The sequence below is a fragment of the Cyanistes caeruleus genome, chromosome 6, assembly GCF_971803275.1.
Source record: "Cyanistes caeruleus chromosome 6, bCyaCae1.hap1.1, whole genome shotgun sequence".
In the NCBI taxonomy this organism is placed as follows: domain Eukaryota; kingdom Metazoa; phylum Chordata; class Aves; order Passeriformes; family Paridae; genus Cyanistes; species Cyanistes caeruleus.
In genome coordinates, this window is record NC_141706.1 from 53,859,010 (window position 1) to 53,881,103 (window position 22,094).

A 22,094-nucleotide genomic window follows, 5' to 3' on the forward strand; every position below is an offset into this window, starting at 1 on the left:
TTTTGTTTTCTTCTTTAAGTTTACATTTGTGACTGCTCAACCAAAAATAAAAGACTTGAGAAAATGTATTGAAATTATTTAGTTCATCAAGGGTGTTAAGTTCCTTCTAACCTCTGTGTACAGCCCATATACACACATCATTTTATTTAAATTGTGTGACATTTGGCTACAAGAGATTACTGCTAGGTCAAATTGTAAGAAGCAAAAGGTGGAAGAAACTTTTGATGATCTAGTACCACAAACATAAACAAATGTTTATGTAACTATAATAAATTTGAAGTTTTTCAATAGTAGTAGAAAACAGACAAATGTGAGAAAGGAAATTCTCCCTTTTGTGCCCGAAAACTCAGAACTGTAGTTTGCTGGTGTAAGGAATGTTTATGTGGAACAAATCTAAATGAAACGCTCAATTTAATATGAAACTTCTTGGAAATTTATGCAGATGTATGAGCATATGTATTCTTATATTTCCATTCAGCTTATATAAATTCTACTCTGTTATTTTCAAAAATTTAAAAAATGTAGAAATGCATAGGTAATATTAATTATATGGAGTGAATACCAGAAATTAAAGTACACTCTCCTGAATATAGAAACCAATATGGGGAAATCTTTAATGTTTTCATGTTCTTTCACTGAGAATCTTTGTGTTTCAGTCTTTGAGCTCAGCTTTGATCCATTTTGTTGCTGGGGAAATTGGTAAATTAAGCAGTTTTTTGAAAATATTTAAATGAATAGTAGAGGGGAAAATGTCTTTATTTCCACCACTGTAAGAAAGATATATGGATTTCCACACATCTTGTTACCTATTAATGCCTTGTTTTAATGAATGATAGTCCAACCTAATTGTTGAAATTGTAAAATTAGCACCTAATTCTGCATAATATTTTGTTTTAGCTGTACAACAGTATTAAGGTACTACCTGAATATAAAGAAAGTATTTTAGCTCATTTAAAGAAACTGTAAAATTACACCTTGGCCTAAATGTACATTTAGTTCTCATTGGTTTAATTTTAACAGCTTAACTAGGCAGCCATGTGACAGACAAAAATGAGTAATTTATGTCATTCCCTGCTTGTTGGATTATTTTCCAAAAAGTAAAAGTCCTTGAAGCCATTTCCTTAAAGCTTCATCTTGATTGGAAGAAAGCTCTTATTTTTGCTTGGCTTAAAAAAACATTAAAAAACATCATCTAGATATTTATTGTGGCAAAAAAAAAATCACATTCCTCAAGTTTTTGTTATGTTTGCTATAAAACCTTTATAATAGCATGGAGATGGACTGCTAGTGTTTTTTAAAAATTTACATGAGACTTATGACCTTCCTTCAGTTGGAAGGTTGGGGAAACTTAAAATCCAGCACAGGCTAAGAAAATTTTGCGGTTTATGTTCTGTAAATTATACAGCAGGCTGCTCTTAACTCTCCTAATTTACAACATTTGAATATTCCACAGTGAAATATCTACCCTTGCAGTGCAGCCTAAGACATTTTTGGTAAATGTGAAATAGAGTTAATTCTAAAAGCATGTTTCATAGGTAGATAATAGACCTGTTTCTTGACTCATGTTATTTATATAAGCATATTTTTAATGTGATCAGTGGGAAAGTACACAACTTTAGGAAGCTGATATTAAACACTTTTTTCTTCATGCTTGCTGAAAAGTAAGCGATGTTGTGCCATGGAACTAAAGAATATTTCACCTTACTATCTTACTGTCATTTTTTAGGTTGCTAAGCTTTTAAATTCTGATGTGTATACAATACATAAAGAACTGGTTACGCTATTACAGGATGAGTCACTGGAGGTAATACGCTTCTATTGGAACTTTTCTGGCTTGTTACATCGAGGCAGATTATCTTCATGTTTAATAACTCTTCACTGACAATTAGTAGTAGAGTAACAATTTGAAATGATTAACAGCTTTTACTTCTATTGCACAGACTGTGCATAAAGATGCCAGTCTTCTGTGAATAAAAAGGAGGAAAGTGGGAAGGTGTTTGAATTTAGTAATACCACACTAAATTTATTAGCTTTTAAAAATACTAATTCTAAATAGTTTTAATTGCTATATTATTTTCTATCATACAAACTCTAAAAAGCTTTCGGTTTGGAACTATGTTAAAATAATAGTTGATAGGATTCAAGGTCTTTTGCTTTGTTTTATTTTTATTGTTCAATTGAAAAGGAGATAAAGAAGTTGTCTATGGTTTGAAGATCAAGATTTATGGAAAGAGTTTTAGTCCCAGGTAACTTGCATAGAACATGAATCATTGAAAATAACATGAAAAGTTATATTGGAGTTAACATAGTTATACTTTATTGGATGGAAAAAAGAGACATATTCATATTAGAGAAAAAAAATCACCATTTCCTCTGATACTGGTTACTCCAGTAATAAGTTAGAGTATTCCAGTTAGAAAACTTGTCTGATCACATATATAAAAACAGAGACTGTAATACTTATATTACTTACTGCATTAAAATATCATAACTATCAAAATAGTCATCTATGCAACTAATCAATGCAACTAATCTCCATTCTTTTTCAACATGAGAGAGCAGTAACTTGAAAGGTGTCAGCAGGGATATGTTGGTGGGAGTTGAAAATGGAGTTCATTTACAGACCTCTTTCATGCAGCCTTTCTTTAAATAGGTATTAGATGCCCTAGTAGGTCACCTTCCTGAAATCCTTGAACTAATGACTAATGGAGGAGAAAAGAATGGATCAGAAAGCAAGGTGAGTATTCTCATGGGGTTTTTAGAGTTTTATTTCTAAATGAAGGTAGTAAGAAATTTCAGACAAAATTTGTAGAAAAAGGCTTTCATGATTAGTTTCTGCTTTGGAGAAAAAGGAAGTTTCTGTTTGTTTTTTTTAAATTTTGTTGATTTTATAAACTTTAATATTAAAAAAAATGGAAATGTTAATATGAAAATGAACAGTTTATATGCATTATTTTTCTAATTAACCACAGTTATGTGAAAACAAAATTTGGTTTCATGGTAAGGGAACAATAGCTAATACATGTTTTAAATCTTTTTCATACTGATGTGTGAATTGCTCATGGGTGTCATTTTCAGGCTTCTGCTAGAAGGAAATAAACTTACTTTAGGAGTAAAGACACTGAATTAAGAGATCTGTACTCAGCTCCCACCTTTTCTAATTTAATTGTATATTGCTCTGGATGATGGTCTATTCCATGACTCCTCACCTCTAAGATGGAACAGAAAGGATGCTGGTTTTGAGCATATTTCCTAAATGTATGGATAAATTGAGATTTTGCAGCAATATAAGAATTGAAGAAATTTATTTTTTTTTACAGACAGAACTTGACAATTTAATTTAAAAATTGGAATTTGTCAGATGTTTACAGCTGTAAATATATATTGTATGTATGTATATATGTATTGCATATAGCAAATGCAATGTCAGGTGTGGCAGTCTATTTCATTTTTCTTAGTGCTAAAGGGAATTTAGCTTGGCTACTATGAATTCTTTGCCTTCTACTGAGAAAAGGTGCATAATTCCTACTATAATTAATTGCTACTAAAACTAATTAGGGGATTGAGAACAATAACTGCTCAGATAAGGAGGATAAAAGAGAAATGGGATTCATTTGGTTTGAAAAAGAGAATGTGAGGAGAGTTGGCATAATGGTCTTAATATCTATAAAAGGGTGTTACAAAGAGAACGGTGTTTGGTTTTCCTTTGTCAGGAGAAGGGATTGGAGATGAAAGTGTATTTAGGTAGTGAAATAGCTTTTGGATTAGTCTTCCCTTCTTATATTGTTGTGATTAGCTTTTTAAACAGTGACAAGACACACAGCTTGAAAATATAAAATGATTGTTTATCCTTCTGCTTCCAGTTACTTTCTATTCCTGACTTGATTCCTGCATTAACAACAGCAGAACAGAGAGCAGCAACTTCTTTAAAATGGAGAACGCATGAGAAGTTACTACAAAAATATGCATGTCTCCCTCATATCATATCAAGTGATCAGATCTATTACCGTTTTATTCAAAGGATGTTGACAATCGTTTTGACAAATGTGAGCTCACCTGTTGCTTTCTCATTTGTTTTTATTTGTTAATGCATGTTAGACCACTAGATATTTGCTATGTGTAGTACTTCCTGTGTTATAGAAATCTTAAAATACTATCCCTTTCATATGGTATAGCAAGCTGTGGCATTTTTTCTATGAGAATTTTCACTGAATACTTGCCCCCATTTGAGGAGCAAAATTTGGATTGACAGTTTTCCTCCTACCCAAGACTTCTTCCTTTCCTTGTGCTCATCATCAGTTTGTTTCTAGTTAAAACTTTTTCCTCTGAAATATGCCTTTTTTTTCCTGATTCTATACATTACATTGTGTTTGTTCTTTATGGAAAACTCTGCATTTCTAAAATAAATTATCATTTAGAGCTATTAGTCTGAAATTTTACTGGGTTAATTCAAGAATAAAACTGTTGTAAGAGAAGATGTTGTTAGTTTTATTCCTAACACTTGAAATACAGAAGGTGCCTTGCAAACATGGAATATTTTACAGTGCTTATAAAATAGTTGAATCTAAAAGTTGGGCAGAAGGAATAAAGAAGCAGGTGTCTCATGAACTGGCCAAACTTCCTAATTCTCCCTTACAGTATGACATTTATTTCAAAATTTATAAAGTTAGGCTACTTTTTAGCTATTTTTTTTCTAATTCTATATATGTTTTTAGTCATACTCCTTCAGATATGTTCAATTGTGTTCCCTGTATTTCTTTCAAGAATGTCCTGCCAGTCCAAAAGGCAGCTGCTCGGACTCTCTGCGTTTATTTGCGCTACAATCGCAAACAAGAACAGAGACATGAGGTTATCCAGAAACTGATTGAACGTAAGATGATCTTTCCTCGATTACTGAGAAATGAAAGTCAGTTTTAACTGAAGATCTATTTACAGTTACATTTATTCAGTGTAGTTTCCTTTCATCATCGGAGGGACTACGCTTGGAAGACATTCAGTTGCTCATATTATCGCCAGCAAAATGTACTGTGCATACGTGAGGAATATATCTGCAGCTTATATAAAGTGACTGGGGAAGAGGCAATGCAGAAACTGATAATATGCCAAGACCTCTCCAACCCTACTTCTTATAGCCAAAATTACTAAGTTCTGGATACTGCAATATAAAAAGCAGAGTTCCTTTGTAAGAAGTAAAATTCTTTAGAGGCTTAGTGCTGAATAAATCTCAAAAATTAATTTATTTATCAGTCACCTAAAGTTGATGTTTTGGTGTATGCTATGTGTTTTAAAGATAGCTTGGAAGTTTTAACAATTCCCATTAACATTCCTTAATGTTTACACAATAATTTTGATACTCCTGTGACATGATTTGAAAGGCATACAGGGCTTTGTTTAACACAGTAGCTAGTTCACTTTTTCTAGTGATAACTGACAGAATTAATTGAATTCAGAATCTTAGTTGTTTACTAAAAGGAAGAAATGAGGCTGAGAAATTTTTTTGATGACTGTGATTGTCATTTTTAAGTTAAAGGTCAACCTGTGAAATGTTTTCTCTTTGACATTGAAAACTTGACAGATAACATCTGCAAATTTTTATTTTTCAGAATTGGGTCAAGGAAAAAGTTACTGGAACAGACTTCGGTTTTTAGATACTTGTGAATTCATTATGGAACTGTTTTCAAAATCGTTCTTCTGTAAATACTTCTTTTTACCTGTGCTTGAACTTACACATGACCCAGTGGCAAATGTCAGGTATGAAGAATATGTAACAGTGTACAGAAAAAAAAGTTTTAAGTATTTTAAATATTTATATATATAAATACTTTATATATAAATATATATAAATAAAATATATAAATACTTTAAGTATTATATTAAGAAATACTGTTAGAAGTTTTACATTTTGCTTAAACAGTGGGACTTGAGTAAAAACATAAAGAGCCTTCAGGATGACCAGTATTAAAAATGCAGGGGAGTATGGGAATGGTGCTATAAAATCCCAGCAGCAGGTCAATTCTGAGTGTTTGAGAGACTGATCAAAAGCACCAGAGTTTGGGAATGAAAGGAACAATGAGGCAGAGGAGAGCCAGCAATAGATGGGAAGAAAGTAATATAGTGTTTCATGGGTATAAAGAGAGAATGCAACTTCAATCTCCATTAATTGCCATCCATTTCATCATCACTGTATGTAAAGTGAAACATTCAAGCAATTATTTCAGTGGTCTGAACTAAACAATGTAGAACAGGTTTTATGTTATGGAAAAGGGTATCTACTTCATTGTTAAGGAAAATTAAAAAATAATACAGTAATATTAGGGAATTTGATCTCTTATTCATTTTTATACAGTGTTTTTCCTGTTATTTTTGTAGTAACTGTTTTTTCTTTGTTTTCCAAACAGATAGGGACCAGGCAGTTATTACCAATAGGAAAATCGATTTTTTTTTGTCACATATTTTGTGTGATTTTATGCTTTTAATCTTGTTTCTGATGTGTGCCATTCATGTTGTCATCATTAATATACCTGAACTTCTAATATTAATGCTGCACAGGGATTTATGTAAGCATAATTTGCACATACATGTGTGCACTCAGTAAGCTTTGCCACATACTGTTTATTAGTAAGTGAAACTGTTTAAATAGACACTGTGTTTAGTACAGCTGCCACATCTCAACTCAGCAGGATCCTAAAAATTAAATCAGTTTGTATGATGACGAACATTCATACCTCATGTCATTAAATTAAGAGGATTATATTAAAACAATAAACTAAATTTGTATATAATCTGAAAGAGCTTATTCCTTTTAACAAATATTTTAATTAAAAGCTCTATTGATACAATATTAAAATTTAATGGAAACTTGAACTAACTTGCAATCCCTTAGCTGACATTACAATTCATTTTGTCTTAATTCTTTTCTGGATTGTTTTTGTACAAAAGAAATGCAGTCTCCAATGGAGTGAAGTTTACAGGCTAGACACTGTTAGCTGATGGTTTTAAAACAGACTTAGGGACATACTATTCTGGATTTCTACAGTGTGGTGTAACTCATGGTAATGGGAAATTGTGACTAATTTGTGATTAAAATATTTTAAAAAGATGGTGAGATTAATTAATATGAGAAAATTTTTTTGAATGTTATTATCAGAGTTACCATGTCTGGCAAAGGATTGTCTCTGATCCAAAGCCAGTTGACTCTGAGAGAATATAACCATGTATTGTTCTTGGTGTTTCTTTTAAATCTATTTCTGCAGGTTAAAACTGGTCACTGTTACATGCTATTACAGTCTGATCAAATGAAGGAATTTTTATTTCCTCAGTTGCATGAAATATTTTTTATTTAATCTGCAGATTATTTTGTTGATAATGAAATAAAAAACAATTAACACATTTTTTATAAAAACAGTTTAAAAACAATATCTCAGAATCAAGGGAATGAACCACAAAATTGTTTAGGTTTGACAGGACTTTTAAGACCATCAAGTCCAACCATTAGCCTAAGACTGCTGAGTCAACCACTAAACCATGTCCCTGAGCACCACATCTGTTAAATACCTCTAGGGATGGTGACTCCACCACTGCCCTGGGCAGCCTGTTCCAGTGCTTGACGAACATTTTGGTAAAGAACTTGCTCCTGATATCCAATCTAAGCCCCCTTGGAACAACTTGAGACCATTTCCTCTTGTTCTATTTCTTGTTATTTAGGGGAAGTGACCAAACCCAGCAATACACCCTTTCAGGTGGTTGTAGAGAGCACAGGATTCCCCCTGAACCTCCTTTTGTCCAGGCTAAACACCCCCAGCTCCCTCAGCTGTTCCTCGTGAGAGCTGTGCTCCAGACCCTTCCCCAGCTCTGTTGCCCTTCTCTGGACACACTCCAGCCCCTCAGTGTCTTTCTTGTCATGAAGGGCCCAGAAGTGAACACAGGATTTGAGGTGTGGCCTCAGCAGTGCTGGGTACAGGGGGACAATCCCTGCCCTGCTCCTGCTGGCCACACTGCTGCTGGCACAGGCCAGGATGCCATTGTCCTTCCTGGCCACACCTGGGCACAGCTGGCTCATGTTCAGCTGCTGTCAAATGGCACCCCCAGGTCCTTTTCCATCACACAGCTTCCCAGCCACTCTGTGCACTCTGTCCTCAGCACTGTGGGGCTGTTGTGAGTGACCCAAGGGCAGAACTGGCACTTGGCCTTGTGGAACAGCACAAGCAGGGGCAGCCTCCAGACATAGACAGGAGGATAAGGAAGGGGGAAAAAAGGGCTTGCTTTTCTGTCTATCTGATAGACTTTCATCTTTGCAGTTGTATGGAATTGCAGTAACATGATTTTTGGTGAGACTTTGTACCAGATTTCCAGGGTATTTAGGTAGCTGATAAACTTAGGTGTGCAGATCACTTGGAAAATCTGGAGGTCTCCTTATTTTTCTAGATTAAATAAACCAACCCAGACAACCAAAGATGTTTATGGACTGTATTCATGATCTGTAGAGATTTTTTGAAAACAGTATGTCTGGAAACAACACAGAAGCAACAAACATATATGAAAAATAAGACCACCTTAATTAATTATTTTGTGTCAAATGCTAGCATGCAATTAATTGAGAATTAATAATATATATTAAGCATCTGCTTCAAAAGATGAATATTTGGGTTGTTTGTTTGGGGTTTTTTTTTGTAGAATGAAGCTATGCTGTTTGTTGCCAAAAGTAAAATCTACTCTGAAGATTCCCACTGATAAACATTTACTTCAGCAGCTGGAATTATGTATAAGGAAACTTCTCTGTCAAGAGAAGGACAAAGATGTCCTGACTATTGTGAAAAGAGTAAGCATTTTTCTTTTTAAGCAGCATTTAATCTTGGGTTTATCACTGAAAGTTAAGATTACTAAGGTTATGCTTTCTGTTGATTTTCTCAATGTAAGAACAGGAGATAAAAAACTTTCATTGTCTGATATGTAATTTTGAACAATTAAAAGATGATGTAGTACAGTACATTCTGTGAAATTTAGGAGAGTTGATGTTTCCTTGGTTGCTTATATTGCAGTTATCTTGTAGTGATTCCAATTCAGGATTTTGGCTCAATGACCATTTATGAAAACATAGCAAATGACTAGAGAAAGATTGAATGTTGATTCTAGTAAAACTCCTCAGGTCTGTGAGATAGAGGTATCTTGTTAGTCTATGTATTTTACAATATACAGACAAAGCATTTTCAGGATTTTAAAATATTGCAAATGTGTTTTTAAAATGTGAATATTTAAAAAAGTACATCTTTAAGGAATGCCTATGCTTAGTCTCAAATTTAGAAACCATGAAGTGAAATAACTCAAGTGGGTGGCTTCTTTACAGGGCCAGTCTGCAGGAGAGACTGGGTGAACACCTGTGTGGAACTTCCAGAGTTATACACAGATTCCTGGGTTGCTTTTTTCAGTCCTGGTTCCTAAGACTGTGCTAAAGCTATTCTTGCTGTGGTGCTTCCTTGAGTGTATTTTGATTTCCATATAGATATTCTGTGAACCTTTCATTGTGAGTCTCAGCAGGGGTCTGAGATTTCTCTCTGACACTTTTAAACTGCATTTGTACCACAAAAATAAAAGCACAGGATTAAAATATTTAATAAAAAAAGACAATTTTTTACTTCAAAGTGTGGCATGCTATTGAGTAATAATAAATAACATTTTAATCTTCTTTATAGACGGTGTTAGAATTGGACAGAATGGAGATCTCTGTAGATGCTGTAAGTGCTTACTAACTTTAATGCTTATCAACTACTTTTAGTTTCCATTTTCATGTAGTGATTTTTTATTTTTATTTATATTTTATTTTGAAGTTTCAGAAAAGGTTTTATGAAAATGATTTGTTGGATCAAGAAAAAGAGAGACAAGAACATCTCCTTTTGGAAATGGTATATTTTATCAGTGCACTGTCATTTTTAAATAGTTTGTACCTACATATTACTGAGACAATAATTTTAAGTTAGGGGAAATGCATATTTCGGAGAGATGTGATAAGTTCATAATCTATGGGTGGTTTCATTTTACACTTTATAATAGGGTTAAGTCCTTCAAAATAACATGTAATATTTTTTGTTTACTACCTAAATTTTGGGGTATCAATTAGAAAAGCAAACTTGAGTTTCTTGAGAAACACCATGTATAACATGATAAACTGATTAATGAAACACCTCAGAATTCACAAACAACTTCCCTAGGCAAAGAAATTAATCTCATAACTTCTGTTGTCCCAAGGAAGCTGAAGAATGCTCTATGTTACAGGCTTTCCTATTAGCCAGGAAAAAGAGAAAAGCAAAAGGTGTAGTAGGCACTTCAGCACACAGCTTATATCTTCACCACATACTGCATCTCCACAAAGCCTAGACTGGACTGCTGCAGTCCCCCCATCATCTGCTGCCTCCCCTCCAGCCTGAGGTGGGAGAAGCTGAACAGCTGATAGGATTCAGAAGATCCTAAAATTGTTAGCATGGTTCCTCTGACTTGTAGTAAATTAATTTCTTCATAGTAAAGCCAGAAGAGGTTAAAGAGTGCTTCAAAAATGTCATTTTTTCCTTTGTTTGTGGTCCACTTTGATGTCAACAGGTATTGCAGGTCAGTATGAGCAAATATAGCTGACCCACAGACTTCCTGCCACTTCCCACTGTCTCCAGGCAGAGGTTCAGCTTTGTTCTCAGGACCTGCATACACTCACTCCAAGTCTTGAACTTAGCTCTAGCAATCTTCAGGTAGATACAGTTAATGCTTTTATGCTGAAAGGATTTGTGTGGGGCAAAATAGCCTCCAGTATGCTCTGTGTTACCCTGTATTATCTGATGACATCAAATTTTACCCTGTTTCTACAGCTATTTACTTTAGAAAAGCACCTGAATTTTTATGGTATTTTGCACTGATATGTGCAACCCTTCTGTATCAGAAAGGCCTCTAAGCATTGTCTGTGAGAGACATGCCTTTGGGGAATGTGAGATGGATACAGTGAATTGTGACATGTTGAGGTCCCAAACAGATGAAGATGAATTCAACCCACTTAAATGTATCTGACTGCTAAAGATGTTAATACTCAATATGTTAGTAAATTTCCTTAAGTAGCTGAAGCTATTTTCCAGGAACCCTGACCTGAATTATTTGCCTCTTTCTTTTCTTGAGTAGTAATTAGAACTACATGAAAAAAAAATATTAGAAATTAGAAAAAATAGAGCAATTATGGTTCACTTAACAATCTTTATTATGAAAATGGTTTAGAAAACAAGCTAGTATTGTATAGTTTTTTGAAGTTGGAGTGATATCTATTCACAAGTGGAATATACTTTTAGGCTAGGTAGTATTACAGAATGGCAAATAAATTCCATGAACCTGAACAATTTTACATAGTTGATTTTGTTTTTCATAAAGATTTATCAACTGTAGGTGTTAATTTTAGATCTTTATAAGGTTTGAATATATGTGACACACCTTAAAATTTAAGAAAAAAAAATTTCATTGAATTGGATGAAATAAAAGTGCTGTCTGTTCTATTTTCAGTGTGTCTGTGTTACAGAAAATTTTTACACTGCCAGCTACCAATGTCTGTATCTTTTTTGAGTATAAAAGAACCCAAAAGCCAGGCATAATTTTAATTATAAGTTTCAGATGTGAACTTCAACTCTGCTTTCTTCATACTGTGGTTTTTAAATGAAATACTGCTTTCTTTCTGTGCTACTTAATTGGTTGTCTGGATATTCATCAGGGATTTTACTGCTAGCCTGAGAGAGTAGAAATGAACTGTTATTTGGAAACACAATTTATTTACTTTTACTTGAGTAATGTCTAAGAAAATTATTTATTCTTTTAGGAACAATTAGAAAAAGAAAAACAGAAAAATGAAGGAAGGTCTGCAAATATTAATGATAAAATGTTTGAAAAGAAGCGTAAGTTTGCTTATTTGTTTACATACATGTTTATGCATGCTTCACTGTTTTTCAAAGATAGTAGAGGAAGGAGCAAGAAAGAGACACTTTATAAAATAATTAGAGATGTAGAAATTGGAAATAAAAATTGTTTTTATATGTTTCTGAAGCTATTTATGAAAAAATGCCTCATATTATATATAATATATAATAATATATATGTTTTATTTTGGCTTTATTAATAAAATACATTACAGTTTTATTTCTCTGTTATTTTTTATTTTGGGATATAGTGTAAGTACTGCGGTATTTCTGAAGTGCTGGTACTACTGATTTAGATATTATTACTCTTTGGTCCAGGATTGTGATATGTTATGTCCTCTCTTTTATATAAATTTAAGTTTTAAGAGGGAAGAGATTATACTGGACTTTTTTTTTCTTTTCTATAGGTAGAGACAGTAAAACATCATCAGTGTTGGCAAAAAGTATCAATCTCTCTATTTCTGGAAGCTCTTCTGGTACATCAGCAGGTAAGAACAGTTCAAAAACTCACCTGGAATACTGATCTCACATCATCAACTTAAACCCCAGGAAAGCTGCTCTTGACGTCTGTGGACCCAAGTTTCACCTACTGCACAGAGGAAAAGATTCTTCTCCTAGAACTGAATGTATTTTCTATGGTTTTTAGTTTAGTTTTACTCTTTGGTATATAAATAATGACCTAAGGTTTATTTTCTTTTTCAGTTGAATTATTTAAATCATCTAATTCCTTCAATTACCATAGGTTGACAGAAAAATGTATTTAAAAGTGTTCTTAATTATTGAGGAAATGCAATATTCATATTAAAAAAAATGTTCTTTATAATTTTAGGCAAAGAAGAAAAAAAATCCAAGCTGGTTCGAAGCCAATCTTTCAGTACTCAAGTACTTCATCCAAAATACAGCAACATAGACAAGTGTCCTAAGTATGTTTACAATCTTCATTGCTTACCTCATAGGCAAATGTTTGCTAATAGCTTTTATGAAATTAATGCTCATGAATCTCTGAAAGTAGTGATGTACTCACTGAATTGTGACTTATATTTTCAGCTTTCTGTCTAATTGATTAGCTGAGGGAAGAAAAATCATATAAGGCATGCTGAAGCCTAGAAATGGTTATTAATTCCTTTTAAGTTAATATATGCCACCTTTTATCATATATTAAAAATAATTTTCAATGTGAATAGCTAAATCTAATTTTGTACATTTCTTAAAGAAATTTCAGCATAGCTTTCTCATTTAATTCTTTCATATAAACTCAGAAATAGCCTCCAATACTATTAAACAACAGGATGATACAATTGAGAGGAACACTTTCGGAAATAACCAACTTAGATTTGTTTTGTTTGGGTTTTTTTTAAAGTAAAAGTTCTGCTACAGGATATGCATCTTCAATACCAGGAATGGGAAAGAGTTGTATGTTATCCTTTAGTGGTAAGTAGGTTATTTTAATGTATTTTACTTCAGGTTTTTTTGTGTGCATGTTGAATATATGGACCCAATTAGACAGGCATACTCTAAGATGTCATTCTCCTACAGAAAGTAAAATTAAAGATATCCAATAGGTTTGGGCATTAGGTGCTAGTCTAGTAAGTGTATTTTTCAGATTTGCTTTCCCCTACATGTTTGTTTTAAGTCATATTTAAAAATACTAAAAATAGACTGAGTTTCTCATGTCCTGGTTGGAATTTCAGATATCATGAAAGGTTGGGTTTGCAGTTTCCACCTATTTTACATGAGGAAAATGAATATTATATAAAACTTCTTCTGAATTAAGAGAGAGAAACTACTGTTTGCAGTTCTGTTTGCTAAATTTTAAAGAGTTTGGATGATTAAAGATAAGATTGAGATGAATGGCTTCCAAGAGAAACCTGTCTTTCTGCTCACCAATAGGCACTAGGCAATTAAATTACATTAAATAGCTAAATTTTAATCAGCTAAAGATTAGCCCAAGAAATCACACTCTTTACATCCATTAAATGTATTAATATTTTCTTTGAAAATGTGTATTCCAGTTATTTATAAATTTATATTTATAGATATTATATTATATTTATTCCAGTTATTTATAAAAATACTTGAAGAAATGTTAAGTAGAAGCCATTCCATTAAAATTTTGGTTTACTCCTGTAGGAATTATGCCTCTATTGCCACAGGAAAACCAGCTCATTCTATTTACTTTCTGTGCACTGTTGTCAAGCAAAAATCTTTGTCTAAGCTGCCCCTCTGTGTTTCAGATGATTCATTCCGGACTCATTCTGCTGGTAATAGTGGGAATGCTGTCTTCCCTTCTAGTTGTTCTCGCAACTTATTTAACTCAGCCAACCAAAAGAACAACGGCAATAAGGAGGGTCAGTCCCGAAAGATGAGCGTGTAAGTTGTTGACAAGGTGTTAAACTGAGCCCAGGGGTAACGTTTTCAAGGGGAACTCAAAAGAGCCATGTAAAACTAGGCCTGTATTTATCATACTTTTGCACACTGATTTTGAAATACTAAATTAGCAGGGTAGAAATGAGATGTATGCTATTATAAGTGTTTCTAAGACGGTGTTACCTTCTAATTAGTCTTTCACATTGTTTCTCCTGCACATATTTGCATTCAGCTGGTACATAATTGAGAGGGTGGAATGGGACAAAGTGAAGGTTAGTGCCTTGCATATGTAATAACTTCAGTCACAGTGATTTAGCTGCCTGTAGTTGGAGAAATAGAATGGAAGTATTTTTAGACTACTTAGTTTTTCATTTTCCTTTTTTTTTGTGAACTTATGTATGTTTATCTATTATTATTTAACAATTCTGTGATTAATCTTGAGACTTAGGATGAACTGGTACTGGTACTGGTACTTGTTATTAATGCTGCCTTCCTTGCCTTACCATAGCCATTACAAAAACCCACAAAAATTCAGTGCTAGGCATCACCCTCAGGCTGCTTTCCTTTAAACATCAGCCTATGCTGTTCAGCATTTTGCAAGAACAAAATCAAAGGCGCATTTCTTGCTCCTGTGCTAAAACTGTAAGTCATAGAAAATCACTGTGACATATACTTACCCAAATCTCTGTAGACTCTAGCAGCAAATTCCCTGCAGATTCCTTTTACACTATAACTAAATTACTGTCATTGGACTAGCTGTAATTTTGTGGGCTCACACTGAGGCTTTTCTTTGCTAGCAGAGATTTGCATTTTTAGCCAAGGCAGAATGGCGAAAGGGAAGGAGCCAGCTACATCAAGAAAGGGAGTCTGGGAATGTAGACTTCAATGTAACAGAAACTACAATGGGAAGCTAAGATAGGAAAGAGGAAACATACTGGTTTGCCAGCTATAAAGATGAAACAATAGTCATGGTCTGTTTTGGTGAATTAAATGTCTGTATGAACATATTTTTCCACTTCTGTATTTCCTTTAAAAAAGAAACCAAAACATCTCCCCAGCTTTACTCAGGATTTTAAGTTAATAAAACTACTAAATTGTAAAATAAAGCACTCAAAAGTTTAACAAACAAAAGAAGAACAGGACTCAGTACAGTATTTACTCAGTATTTACTCCTGTACTCAGGACAGTATTTATTTAGCTCCTTGCGTACTTGATTTTTTTTCTGCTGGAATTCTACCATCTTCCCTGTACAAGATAAATTATTTTCCAGAATGAACTCAAGCTTGCACAGTGACCTATAGTTTTTAAAACTGCTTTTATAACGTAGAGAAGGTTGGAAGGAAAGTTGTGAACGCAGATGGACTGTTTGTGTTGAGTAAGTGGTTTCACAGGAATAGTACTTTAAGGTGCCAAATCACTTTGCCCTGTGTCCCTGTCTTTGCCAGTGTCTAATGGCTTTTCTTAATACTACCCACAGTACTTCAGACTTTTTATAGGTGATCATTAGGGGGTCAATTATTTCAAAGTGCACCATTTCAAAGTCAGCAGTTAGATTAGTAGACATGCTGACATTTTCTGCTATCTATAAGGTAAATGGGGCATTTATCTTGAGAACATAAAATGTCATGGAGTGCTACATAGTTTCAAAAATTAGGTGTGCTCAAAACCTCATTTTCTTTCATCCTAATCACTCTATGCCTCTTTTCCTTGCTTTAAACCAGAAAATTAGTTCAAATGTTGTAAATATTTTTAGCAATCTGTAGAAATTCCAATTATTTGCCATCCCACAAGGATTTGGGGAAAATGAATGGATTAATATTCCCAAAGCAGTGAGGTGCAAAGATTAGCTAGATATATTTTTTTAAATCACATAAAACGTTTCCAAATTTCAAAAGTTTTTCTGTCTTTCATTTAAACTAAGACTGATATCTTTTGTTTAAACACAGGAGGGATAGTAAAAGGCTCACACAGAGCAGTTTGCACTTTTGTCTTCAGGCAGGAGAATGGAATGTAAGAAGCACAGCTTCAAGTCTCTATGTACCATTCCCAAATGAATACCTTAAGAGCAGAGTATTTGAAAGTAGGTATCTGATCACACACAGTGATCTGGGTGCTTTGTCTGGTTCAGGAAGTCCCTGAACTGCATAGGGTCAGAAGCCACAGACAGTATACCAGGGGAAAAAAAACGTTTTTGGGGAAAGAAGAGGAAGCTTAAGATGTCCTACATTTAGTTCTGAATAAGAATTGTAGTGTTCTGTGTTCCTTTGGGAAAAAATATCTCTCAAATAGGTCCAATGGCTGCTGTGCTGTGGATTCAATTTCCCTTTTGTAAACTGACCCAATACTTAACTGTTTTCCTGAGAAAATGAAGCAGCTCTATAAGGAGATATGAAGAGATACAGATACAGGAAGGTTTGATGGTAAATGCATTCAATCACAGATATGCATTGTTTAGTACAGTTTAGTTGTACTTTTTATCTTTTACTCAGGAAGTCAGGCCTGGTGCTAAATATATGCACACTTAAATTTAAAAAAACACCAAACAAGACAACAAAAATGTCAGTTTCAAGGAAGCATTATTTTCTAAGTTGAGTGATGGAAAAACTGATATCCAAATATATAAGCAGCTGACAGAAACCACTCTGAGAGAAAAATTTGACAATTGTACAGTGAGAGGTACAATTGAATAGATGCTCATTAATGAGCATTATATTTGGTGGACTGACTAAAGGAGAAAACTCGCTAAGGTGAGAAAATAATAATTGGCTATTTTTTAGACTGTATCATCATGCAGGTTTATGTATTTGCTGATTAAAATTTGCACTGACCATCTCAATTCTGGAAAGACCTAGCTTTTAGTTTGCTGACTCTGCAACTTGAGTAAGGTAACTTCTAATATGTTTCTTTTTTTAAGTAAATGTGTGAGTAATAACACAATAATGAAAGTATAATGGTTCTTAGTGATATATGTTTGGACAAAATATTGTTTAATTGCTGAAGCCTGATATTTTCCATAAAATTGTTCTCCATAATACTGGCAAATGTTCACTTTTGACAATATAGTGCAGCTTGCAGGGATGAAGAATTTCTGATTTCATACATGGTAGTACTCCAGGGTTTTTCAAAACTCAGAGTTACTTTGGTGGAGAACTGAAGTCTTTTCTTACTTATGAACTAATTAATACATGTGTGCCAATTAAAGTTTTATCTCTTTTTGAAAATACCATAGATGCAAGAAAAGAAAAGTTAGTAAATCATGACCCAGTGCTCACAAGCAGGTGACAAGGAAGTATTGTTTTAGTGTAGCTGCCAGTTGCTAGGTCTTAGGTAATACTTAGGCCATAGAAAATGCCAGAATTATGCCAAAGCAGCACCCATATAACTTAATGAGGGAATCACAGAAGAGATGACTACCTGCTTTAAGTACCTGATGGAATAGGAAAGAATCAGAAAGAGCACTGGTTGAGTGCTTTGTCCCACAAGAGATCTTACTTAGTATGCAGAGAAGTTTTTCTGACTTTCTGTTGAAGAGTTGCCAGTTAGATTATGAATCATCCTGGTGCAGACATGGACCTAAATCATGAACACTGTGTTCTATCAAGCAGTCTGATCTTGTATCATTATGCTATGTAGCTTTTTTATATTCTTTTGAATGTTTTCAGCTCTATGAGATTAAGTTAGCTATAAGATGTTTTGCTTGAGTTTATGTTGCTGTAATATGACTGCAAATGTTCAGCATGCAATTTTTTAAAACTATTTAGAAACTTTATAGATTCATCAATGAATATATCCACTTTATAGATAGCAGTTAAGTATTTTGCATCTTGCCTATAGACATACTTTCTTCAAGGATGTGTGGTACAGATTTTCCATCTTGTAAAAAGAGGGAGTAGATTTATTGTTGCATAAAATTAATTTTCTAATTAATTTATTGTTAGAAAGTTAATTTTTATGCAACAATAAATCTAAATAAATACCAGTATTTTATAAGATGTCCACAACTGACCTATAAGACATCCAGTTTGGTGCATGAGCATGATGTACCAGTTATATTTATAAACAAGTATCTTAAGGTAACGTTGTTCATCCAGTCATGTAATTGCTTAGAAAGTTAAGCACAAGATGAAATAGTTCTGCCACTACTACACTTTGAGTTGGCTACTTACAGCTTTGGATTATGTTTTCATCATGACATTTAAGATGCTGGAAGTTCTGAGTTCCAGTGAGACTTGCCATGTGTTTTGCATCCAATTTCTATGGTGAAGCTATCCTGCCACTGATATATGATCATATAATATATGCAGTTTTTAAATATTCAGCAGTTTTAAAACTGTGGAACAGAGCAATATATTGTGTTATTTGTAAATGGTACTGTAAAATATTGATGCAAGTTAGTATTTCCAATATTTCTAAAAGTTACGCCCCATTCTTTGAAGTATTTCTGACTGATACAAATAGTTGTTAATTGACACAGCTACAACTCTTTGAAACTGAAGCACAGTATATCTAAAGGTTAAAAAAATTAAGGCATGAAAAATCCAGAAATTACCCAAATGACCTTGTGGTCAGTCTAGAGATCACAGTGTAATGGGCCAGACTTATGGTGCTTTTTGTAGCCATGAGTAGACTGCTTGTACCACCTTAACCATCTCACTTAGATGGATCTCTACAAGAGCTTCTGTAGACAACTTAGTGGAGAACTTCACCCTTGTTGAGAAGAATGCCCTCAGAATATGTCTATTTGGCTTTTCCAGTGGGTGCAATAGAGCAGTTCGTCATTTTTAAAGTACAGCAGCTAAGAGTTATGTTAAAATGTTGTGCACAATAGCAGTTTAATATGTTATGTAATTTAATAATATAGTAACAACATATTTTGTGTGTTTCTTCTTTTGTATGAAGCAAAAACAGAAAATCAAACTCCTAGATCATCTGACAGAAAAATGAGGGAACCAGAGAGTGAAGGAAAAAACGTTCTGATGGGATAAGGTGGGAGCAGCAGATGGGACTCTCTAGTGCCTGCACTGAATAAAATGCATCCTGCAATGATAAAGTTTAAAATAAATCTTTTAAATAAAATTCCAAGCTGTAAAATATGTTCTGATAAACAATGTAATGGTTGCAGAATTTTAACATTGTAGTGAAATGATATGAAATATAACTTCAGCTATGTGCTCTTAACTGCTGCAGCTAAGGAGAAGATTTTGTTTTCTTCAGTTATGCCTTTGTAGTTTGAAGTCTTGGATTTAGAATGCACATACCCATTATTGAATTGGCTTATTTACAACCTTAGCAACTCTTAGCTCCCGTATTTTAAGCAAGAAACAGAAAGAATTGTTATATGAAAAAGTAATCTCACATTTTAAAGAATCTGCAAGCCTAATTTAAGACCAAAGTCCAGAACCTTTGATCAATCTATAAAAAAGCAGACTTTTGAAGCATTGTGCTGTGAATTTGGAATTAATGTTTTTACAAGTAGTAAGTTCATAAAAATTCTGTGTAAGTTGCAAAGAAATCTAGAAACAAATATCTCCAGATGTTGTAAAAAAAAGTTTTATTTCATAAGTTTTGTTTTATAAATACTTGTTTTAATTTTGGTATTTCAAATTGTATTTTCACTTTAATAATTTATAATAATGAATCTAGGTTTTAATCAGCTGCTATTGCAAGCTGTCATGGTTCAGTGATGTCATCTGCATTTGTTTGTATCAATGCTAGTATTTCTATCAAAATTTATGTGGAAAAACATGCAATCATATTTTGAAAAGTTCTATTTATGCCAATACTTGAGAGAGAGATTATGAAGCTATTGTCAGCTTCTCTTTCAAAATGGAGGCAGCATAAATATATTGATATCAGAAACATATGGTTTTTAAAATTTATTGGTGTATGATAAAGATGATCTGGTCTGTGTATGCATCTGTGTGTGTGGTTACCTTTTATAATGTAAAAACATGAATGATGATTTACTCAAAATAAAACCTAGGACAATGCTGTACATGCATGTTCTTGAAAAAAAATTTCTCAGGGCATCTTTTTAATTAAAATAAATAAAAGCACTTACCTATGAAGGGTATTTATTTAAAACAGAAATAATGCTGGATTGCTTGAAGTACAAAATGTTTCTTTGGATTAAGCGCTGTCTGAATTCTTAAGCTTCCTACACCACAGTTGGATTTAGCTGTATTGTCTGTCTTAAGTCGTAGGCATTGTTGAGGTTCTGTGGAAATACTTAATTTTTCAGTTTGTTCTGCAGCCTGGCAGAGGATCTTTTAAACCACGAATTTCTTTAAAAGCTTATTCAAGTTTCATGGTGTTTAACATTCAGTATTGATATAGGTGCACAGATGACCTGGGCTGGCTCCTCCTGGGCTGTGCACTTGGTTCATTAATGCAAGCAGGTAGCCCCAGTTCCCCAGGGACAGCTGACTCAAGTGCCAGCTCCAGCTGCTCCCCTGGGGGCCACAGGAGACTCCTCAGTCTGTCCTGACCTTTGGCAGGGACCAAACTCAGACCATGAGCAGCTGGCTGTAGAACAGGACTCAAAACTGTGTTTGCCCTTTCAATGCCTTTACGAGAGTGTTGGGGGTTAGAGCAATGCAGAACAACCAGTAAGTTCAGAGATTTGAAGCTCTTTCTCCCCTTAATAAGCATGTAATGAGTTCTGTAAACAGTCTGTCTTTTGTTCCTTCTGTCCCTATCTGTCATTTTAAACTGATTAATTTATTTAATGCTGATAGTGTGCTCTACCCAATAACCCAAAATTCCTTCAATGTAATCCTTAAATGCTCTGTTCATACATTTTTTGGACTGGACACTTTCCTTGTAAAATGCCCCTGGTGTCTTGTGCATGATTTCACCAGTCCTTTGCCCTACAGACCTCCATCCAAGCAATCTTTTTAGGGGTCACTTACTTCTGGGTTAGTTCTGTCAAACAGCACCAATGCATTTGGACCATTCAGAGCACTGCTTATACCTGCTGGTCAGCTGTAGCTCTGGAAAAACAGCTGAAGATCAACTGTGCAGTGGAATTTCTTGGTTTTCATACAGACCAGTGGCAGGAAGGAGGGATTCGCTTTCTGGGTACATTTGTAATGCAGTCCAGAGTAAGGTTAGATGCACCTTCATAGTCAGATAGCAGAGCCTGCCTCCTAAGTCCTTTTGTGAGTGGTTTACATCAGTGTCTGGGCTGCTGTGGGCAGACAACAAGTGGTAACTGAGGTGATTTTTACAGATTTACCAGCTTTGTCCTATAATGTATCTTTTGTATCTTCTCTAGCAGATGTATCTATGTGTGTTCACTGATAGACACCTGTGAAGTTCCTTGCCAAATGATTTTGAAAAGTCTTCTGCTCCTTTCTGGGCAATTATTTTGTGAAGGTTGTATGAGCAAGCAGAAGAACACTGGGATCTGTTAGTTGCATAAACCTGGAAGTCGCTTTTTCATTGTTTCGTACTTTATACATAGGACTCTGCTAATTAAAATCTATTAAATGTTAAGACCTTGTCATTCTCTTGGAAGCACTGCTCTACCTGAATAAAGGAAATTGTGTTTAGATCATGGAAATGTTTTTCTGAAACATGTTGCCTTTTGGATTTTATAATCAACTCTGTGAATAGATTTATTCCACTTTAATGGACGTATGTTTTTTCCTCCCAAAATCTGCCTTAGTTCAGTTATAGAGTCCTGTTACGTTGTTCACCCTGGTGTCTAGATGGCATTACAGGTAGAAATCCTGGGTTTAGGAGAGGGCTAGCTTTGTGCTATGAAATAGTACAGGCCAGATTTTCCAAAAT

At 34.0% G+C, this 22,094-nt stretch overlaps 1 protein-coding gene across 16 annotated transcripts in view; it reads left to right on the plus strand.

The window, feature by feature from the left end:
* Positions 1-22,094, plus strand: part of PPP4R4 (protein phosphatase 4 regulatory subunit 4) — a 78,514-nt gene that overhangs the window by 41,990 nt on the left and 14,430 nt on the right. For 7 of the 16 annotated variants that reach the window (XM_086895582.1, XM_086895588.1, XM_086895594.1 and 4 more), the window contains 13 exons: positions 1,727-1,804; positions 2,654-2,737; positions 3,864-4,046; positions 4,765-4,870; positions 5,604-5,751; positions 8,674-8,818; positions 9,690-9,731; positions 9,825-9,899; positions 11,837-11,912; positions 12,341-12,421; positions 12,763-12,856; positions 13,294-13,364; positions 14,168-14,303. In XM_086895582.1, coding sequence (XP_086751708.1) covers positions 1,727-1,804; positions 2,654-2,737; positions 3,864-4,046; positions 4,765-4,870; positions 5,604-5,751; positions 8,674-8,818; positions 9,690-9,731; positions 9,825-9,899; positions 11,837-11,912; positions 12,341-12,421; positions 12,763-12,856; positions 13,294-13,364; positions 14,168-14,303 — 1,319 coding nt within the window. Of the gene's footprint in view, positions 1-1,726; positions 1,805-2,653; positions 2,738-3,863; positions 4,047-4,764; positions 4,871-5,603; positions 5,752-8,673; positions 8,819-9,689; positions 9,732-9,824; positions 9,900-11,836; positions 11,913-12,340; positions 12,422-12,762; positions 12,857-13,293; positions 13,365-14,167; positions 14,304-19,199; positions 21,865-22,094 lie in introns of those variants that run through there. The other 9 variants (XM_023927639.2, XM_086895592.1, XM_086895591.1 and 6 more) reach the window with 3 other exon arrangements.